The sequence below is a fragment of the Triplophysa rosa genome, unplaced genomic scaffold, assembly GCF_024868665.1.
Source record: "Triplophysa rosa unplaced genomic scaffold, Trosa_1v2 scaffold393_ERROPOS157946, whole genome shotgun sequence".
Classification (NCBI taxonomy): domain Eukaryota; kingdom Metazoa; phylum Chordata; class Actinopteri; order Cypriniformes; family Nemacheilidae; genus Triplophysa; species Triplophysa rosa.
In genome coordinates this window covers 57,912-65,657 of record NW_026634392.1, presented here as the reverse complement: position 1 = coordinate 65,657, position 7,746 = coordinate 57,912, and the positions used below count along the sequence as shown (strand labels likewise).

Below are 7,746 nucleotides of genomic sequence, written 5' to 3'. Positions count from 1 at the left end.
GGCGGGCTCCGAGCTCGCCGATTCCTTCCGACCCCGGAACACTCTCCCCCTGATGGGGGCGAGTGCGCCGAGCTCGGAAATGGCCCGAACCCAGAGCTCACCCCCCGGGGTCCTGCTGTGGAAAGCGAGTTCGGGAGATCGGCCGGGGAGGTGGAGGGATGTTGCATTACTGTAGAGAAGGTGCAGTAAGAATTCTGGTCTTATTTATGCGGAGGCTCGCTTGAGCTGATAGGGTGAAAATCGTGATTGCTGGTAGCGAACCAGCCGAGTTTGATTATGAGCTCCGGCTTCACCTGAATTTTGTTAACGAAACTCGTTTGGATAGATGACGTGGTTGCCAATGGTGAACCGGCCGAGTTTGATTATGTGCTCCGGCTTCTCCCGAACTTTGTTAATAAAACATCATTTATTTGGTCAAAGTTTGAGACAAGAACTCACGTAAAAGCTTTCAACATCTAACATCACATCAGTGTCCTGAAGAAAAACATCTTCACTTACTTTCTCTTTCTCTGATGAAGGATTAACACTGTAATTCTCTGATGGAGAAGGATGAAAACTGCAATCGTCCACAGTCCCTGAGCTCTTATCACCCAATTCCTGAAAATGGGAAAAAGACAGACACAACATTAAGACACGAAGGTTTGCCAATGATAAAAGGTCCAGATATACCATGGTCAGTCTGAATACTCAATTCTGATTGGCTGGCAGGATGTTCCAGTCAGTTTGGTCACCATTCTCTATCAATAATTAAGTCGGATAAATGCTATAACTCAATGACCATGGTATAAGCGTGATAATCCATGGCTAGCATGCATTACAGGATTTTAAATACAGTTCACTGAAGAAACATCTTCGCCTGCATGTCGTGCAATAAAATCTTTTAGTGCAGGGCTAGCCGTGGATTATCCCTTACATACTACACATGATAATGTTGCCTAGATTGATGGTCCTCATAAGGGAAGCTGTCCTTACATTACAGGTCAGTGTCATGCCCATCCCCCCACACACAAGATGAAAATCAAGGGAAGCATTCTGGAAATACCTAGTCAATGTGTGATAAGTTATTCTTCATCTTTAAAGGTGGAGTAACAAGCTATTTCAAGCATTCTGACATCTTTACAATGATAAACGTGCTGGCTTCTCATGCTTGACAGTCAACTTGTCATAAAATGAGTTGGAGGTATGACGTAGTATTTATGTGCTCAATACACTCCCTCAGGGTTCCTACAGATTTTGTAAAGTTTTTTTCGAACATGAATTCCCGTTTCGTGACAAGGGTTCTTAGTCCCTTATTGGACAATTGCCTCGGACAAGCACGACAACCCGTCAACCAGCCAGAGTGAGAGAACGAGAGAGAAAGAGCACGCCCATCAATATGTTTCGTTCGCTACAGAAGTTTAGCCGTGTTCGTTTGTCCACGACATTTCGGTAATGAACCTTATATAAACAGTGGATATAACGCTGGATTTGCAGATCGTTTGAAACTGATAGATGGAGCGGTCCCAGTGCTAAAAGATGCTGGTTTTGTTGGCTATCAGTGCATACATGCATTATGTAAACAACACAAACTTACAGTGAATCAACACTTATGCAGGGAAAACACGATGATGTATTGGGTGCTTGTGCTGTAGTTCCACCCACTGCACGCCTTTAGAAGCGTCGACTGTTTTCAGAAATAATCGTACAGCTGTATCTGTCTTTTATAAATGAGATCAAACTAAATACTCTTTGAAGATATGAAGTTTGCAATACTACTCTATAGCTACTCAAATTAATATGAGATTGGCAGAAACTGCGTGCGTTACCTCCGCTTTAAATAGACATGCTATGACCAGAAAACTCTTCATCTTTCCAAATACTTATTATTTGGTCAAAGTTTGAGACAAGAACTCACGTAAAAGCTTTCAACATCTAACATCACATCAGTGTCCTGAAGAAAAACATCTTCACTTACTTTCTCTTTCTCTGATGAAGGATTAACACTGTAATTCTCTGATGGAGAAGGATGAAAACTGCAATCGTCCACAGTCCCTGAGCTCTTATCACCCAATTCCTGAAAATGGGAGAAAGACAGATACAACATTAAGACACAAACCTTTGCCTAGTGGCCACTACAACTACTTCTACAACATATATACAAGGTCAATTCAAGGGCGAGTACATACTATCACTTTTTAATGCTAACATATTACACACACAAAGCAGACAGAAAAAACAGATGATTTCTTAAAATTAAGCAGGACACAATACAACATACTGAAACAAAATCAGATTTCAATGGACATTAAATTTAAACTGTCTGACAGAATATCTACTTCATGCCTATAGTGCACTATGCGCCAATTCTCAAATAAGACATGATAAACCTGTGAACAAATGGCTGATTTTAGCAATCTTTTATAATGTAGGGGGCAATAGGAGAGATTGTAAATTTTGGATGCTTCTTTGTTTTATATGCTAAGTGTCAATCTTTTGGAATATGCCAGTTTACAATTATCCTTACATATCATTACTATAAAGTATATAATCTTGAACTTGAAGACTCACCATGGATCGCCATGGCCAAGAGGAATCACCATAGTTGTACGTTATCTCCTCATCTGGAAAGATATCTCTAATACTAAAAAGGCATAAGTGTGGCTTTTCTTTAAACACAACTGTCTTGACTTTGCAGTTTGGGTGTATGTGATCATCATTCACCAATCTTCCAAGTGATCCATCCTCTTTTGAAGCATCGATGCTGTGAGAAAAACAGTGCATGACAGACATTTTCAGGTTAATCTAAGGGTCTACTCACATTGTCCCAATCGAACTGCGCCCGGGAGCGTTTGACACCTAAAGCCTGGTTCAATTGACTAGTGTGAGTGCTCGCAACCGTGCTCAGGCGCGGTTCACTTACTGGTCTGGTTGGAAGAGGTGGGCCGGAGCGTGGTTTGGAAAGGGGACAGTATGAGCGCAAATTGTGGTACTGAAAGCATGACGCAAATTATTTGACTCTTTAAATTTCTCCCTGAGATTTAGCTGTCACAGTAAAAAACATCTGATACACGGCACACTACCTGTGCAGGTGTGTGTGACCGCGGCCAAAACTACTCCGGATATCAGGTTAGTCAACCATAATGCAACACTGTGTGTAAAGATCGTCTTTATGATAAAGTATACGAGGGTGATTTAAAAGCATAATGACCGGTTTACTCTCATATCGCTCTCGTATGACAATGATATCATAAGCAGATTGGGATCAGTCTGTGCTGCACGTGCATGAAGTTAAACACACCTAATAAGCCACAAACTGAACATTACGTTGGATTCCGTTGTGCTGAGAGAGATTGCTTTGTTTATGTTTACTTAAAAGCAGTCGCATCGTAATGATGAAAGCATGCTCGGGTGCAGATGGTAAACTACAATGTGAGTGTAGGCCAGCAGGTGAGTGGGGAGGGGGGACAATCGCGCTTGGGCACGATTGAAAGCAATTGTGCTAAATGTGAGTAGGCCTCAAGCTTTGTGTATTTGACCTATTTTTAAAAAGACATTGTGACAGTTTATTTGCTTCCTAACAAGCGAAGATAAGGCAGGATTGTCCGATCAAGGCTAAAATATAACCTCCATCAGGAATCACCCTCATGGTCATTTTGTCATCTCAGAATGACAAGTTAACTTGGTATTTGGAAAAAAGGTAAAAACTTCTTTATTGTCATAATACAAAATTATATTACTGTTGTTGTTGCTGCAGAAATATAAACACTTGACTCTGATTATAAACAAAAAACAAAGTATACCAAAACTAGGCAACTTACCAATAACGTCTTCCATTCCATGTGAAATCAAACAAGTAGTTGCCTTGCGTGTCTTCAACATGTTTACTCTGGGACAGAATTCCACGGTACTGTACAACAAATGTGGATTTTTCAATGTGTTCAAGCGCAAACACACCTCTCCCTACAAAGGCAAAACAATTAAACATGAACCTATTTGATATGCAACAAATGGATTTATCCTTTCAAAAGAAATAAACCCTGTAAAACCTGAAATGAAATATAAAGTGAAGCACAGTTAAAAACATAGTAGTCAAGCACAGGATTTTTACCACTATAACATACAGAATTACTTTAGTTACACTGTTGTATGTAACATGTTATATTAGAGAAATTGTCCGTGATTTGTGATGCACAACCTACCTTTAAATGCATTGATGTGTCTTTCCTCAATGAAGGCTTTGTCTTTGCCTGTCAACACATGTTCTTTGGCATCATGTTCAGGATGCATTCTCTTTTTTCTTGGCATTTTAACTAAACAAGAACATAAAGAGTATACAGTCCCTATAAATGTCAGTTATATCATATCAGTTATATTATGTAATAAGTAAACTGCATTAGCGCAAGGTGTCAGACTAATAATACATATATTACAAATATACATATACAATATATCATTAAGTGTGCTTTAGGTTCGGTTAATTTTTTTTAAATATCCCTATATCATACTAAAATATTAATTCATACATTCAGCTAATCAAGTTGTTTATTAAGAAACTGGGTAACACTTTAGTTTAGAGACCAATTCTCACTATTAATAGTTATTAATAGCTTATTTGTAAGTTGCTTTGGATAAAAGCGTCTGCTTAATGACTAAATGTAAATTAATTAGCATGCTAATTATTCGAATATTGGCTGTTTATTAGTACTTATAAAACACATATTCTGCAATCTGCATGATCATATTCTAACGTTATAATGATCATATTATAGCGTTACAATACCTAAACCTAACAACTAACTTATCACACTATTAAAACGCACCAAATTAGGAGTTTTATTGAGGCAAAAGTCATAGTAAATGGTTTGTTAATAGCAAGAATTGGACCTTAAAATAAAGTGTGACCCATATGAGTAACTTGCCTGCCTTATTTAATTGTTTAAGCCCAATTAACCATCTAATTAAACTGTAAATCCATTCACTCATGCAATCACGACGATCAGGTTCATTAACTAAACCGTATTACATTGTCTATGAACCATTTGTGAATATATTTGTACCAAACATATAAGTTAACTTGTAGAAAAACAACTTGAAGACTATATTGATGCCGTAGGCCACAATCATCATTACCAATACACGAAAATGGAATGTAACATATCTTACAAAACGAGTTACTAAGGTAAAATAATCTACAAATAAGCATAACTTAAACTTACCTTTACGCGTAAAGATGTTTTCCATGTAAAATGAAGATATTCACAGGAGTTTTGTTCATTCAGTCATCAACGACGTTGCCTGAACGTCCGCGTAGGTTTGACTGACATCGAAAGCAGCCAATCGCTGAACAGAATGTGTTCAACCAATGAAACGCGCTCATTGACGGCTGAAATGTGTGTGGCGCTGCAATACCACGGAATGTTCGATAGAGGGAGATTATACCTCTGAGCAAACACTGGCACACACTGAAAAAAACGGTATAACGTGCATATTAGGACATGTTGAGAAAACGCGGGAAGTGGTTGGTGGGAAGCTCTTAAGCCTGTTTATGGCGCGCGACTTATGAGGACATCAGCCGTGTCCTTTCAGTTACGTTGTGTCCTCACAGAGTCGGTATGTATTCAGGTAAAATGTCCCCATTATCAGGTGGCACCAACGCACACACACACACACAGGCAAACACAATTCCACCTCTCTCTCTCATTCACTTCCTAAACACTCACATATCCATAGATTTCTCTGAGCCCTCATACAAACTTACACACACACTTACACACACAGAGCCCCTCTGGCTCTCCCTCTATCTCTCAACCACTCCTTTAGCTTCGCGCACACACGGAGGTCTTATACACCAAACCTCTCCTTCTCACACGGTAATCACCTGAACGTCTCATGCACTCTCACACTCACACACACACACACACACACACACACACACACACCTTTCTACGAGGACCAACAGCATTCAGGGTTTACCTTTAGCAGATCGCACAAAACACTACTATATAAGCAAACCGCTCAACTTATTTTCAGAGCCCTTATTTTGTGCAGTCAGCTGTTTGGTTCACCCGTCACGGCCATCAGCCTCCTGCCCTCTTGCCTGGATCACATCCAGGGGGGTATTATTAAATGTATTATATCGGTATGAGCAGACTTCGTTCATGTAGTGTTTCAACACTCCTACTCTACAACAATTCTTTACAATCTCCTCCCACTGAATGTAAGGTCACTCCCACTGGGCAGAGTCTAAATTTCGAATCTTTGTCAGTTGATTCAGGTGCCAGTTTTTTCTTTCTTCTGTTAGATTCTTTTCTATCCCCTCTGCATCAGTGTATGTCGCCTCCTCCCAAAAGTGATTATTAATTCCCTTAGTCTCAGACAGCACTTTTGCTATGGTCTGTATTCTAGCCTGAAAAGCTATGCTTCTCTCATAAGCGAGGCCTGGACCCTCTTCAGCCATGCAAATGGTAACTCAGTGAACTGAAACAAAATAAAGCAAAAGTCACTAATGGGGAAGAAAGTATCAATAATAAAACTTAAAAACTAATCTATTATCATAAAAAATCAATAATGGGACAGAAGCTTCAAAATCATGGGTCTTAATCAATTGATCTTCTATTATTAATAATGAAAAAGAAAAATCTCAAAACTTCAAACTTAAAAGTCAATAACTCAATAAACTGAAATAAAACAATAAAATAAAAGTTACTATTCTTAAAATTCTAATCTTTTATTCAATGCAAAAAACACTCAAAAAACATTCTCATAACAGTTTTGAAACTCATTTTCTTTAGAAGAAAATATTATTGTAGAGGATACGCAACTTGTATTTCCTATCAAAAATCTCCCATTGTTCCTCTGTGCTCATTCACGCCTGGTTAAACACTCACACACACTTCCTGGGAATGTGGCCAACAATTCCCTCCCTTACAAGTTCTCCAGCTAGGCTGGATACACAAAACGTTACATAGACAGTATAAACAGACAAGACCCAGGTTTAATTCTACATCTATACGCAATTCCTCTCTGCGTAAAATAAATATGTCTTGTTCATCTCAAGACAGCCTTATTCATCTCAAGGCACGCAATTCCTCTCTGCGTATTCTAAATCTCTTAACACAATTCATCTCTGCGTAGTCTATATCTCTTAACGCAATTCATCTCTGCGTAGTCTATATCTCTTAATGCAATTCATATCTGCGTAGTCTATATCTCTAAACGCAATTCATCTCTGCGTAGTCTATATCTCTTAAAGCCCTCTGTGAGCTAAACTAAATCTACAGGCAGTTACTGCATACTCATTCATCTATCCTCATTCATACTTCTCTCGTTGAGATCCGGGACCCTCCTGGACTTTTAGTAAATTAATTTGATTTCTTTTTAGGAGAGGCTTTTTATAGACACCAACTCTACCCAGAACTCACCTCCAGCAGACCACACAGATGTTAAATCTAAACTATAAGCAAAAGTATGCTCACCTATAATGCGCGCTTGATCTGTGTAGTCAGCTGGATGTTATGCCCTCGGGTGTTGTCAGATGTCTTCAGCCTCTTTCCAACTCCTGGCTGGCTCGCCAAATATGTTGTGGTGAAAATAACGATCTTGTAGTTCAAAAAAATATCTCAGACAAAGAAGGTCCAGGTGTCAAGGAGTTCACTTTATTTGCTCGAGCCAAACAAAGTGAGATGTTCCATGTCATCTAAAAACCAAGTGTTTTCAGTCTACAGTTATAGTAAAACTTCTGAAAGGTGGTCCTTTCTAAAACCAATC

General features: G+C 39.1%; 1 protein-coding gene across 6 annotated transcripts in view; it reads right to left on the bottom strand.

Annotated features, from left to right (window-relative positions):
* LOC130550673 (histone-lysine N-methyltransferase set-1-like) overlaps positions 1-5,401 on the bottom strand; it is a 23,678-nt gene extending 18,277 nt beyond the window's left edge. For all 6 annotated transcript variants that reach the window (XM_057328179.1, XM_057328181.1, XM_057328177.1 and 3 more), the window contains exons 1-6: positions 5,196-5,401; positions 4,179-4,289; positions 3,798-3,939; positions 2,548-2,740; positions 1,955-2,053; positions 499-597 (exon numbers count right to left, since the gene is read on the bottom strand). In XM_057328179.1, the coding sequence (XP_057184162.1) occupies positions 499-597; positions 1,955-2,053; positions 2,548-2,740; positions 3,798-3,939; positions 4,179-4,289; positions 5,196-5,220 (669 nt within the window). In that variant the 5' untranslated portion in view covers positions 5,221-5,401. The remainder of the gene's footprint in view (positions 1-498; positions 598-1,954; positions 2,054-2,547; positions 2,741-3,797; positions 3,940-4,178; positions 4,290-5,195) is intronic.
* Between the last annotated feature and the right edge of the window lie 2,345 nt (positions 5,402-7,746).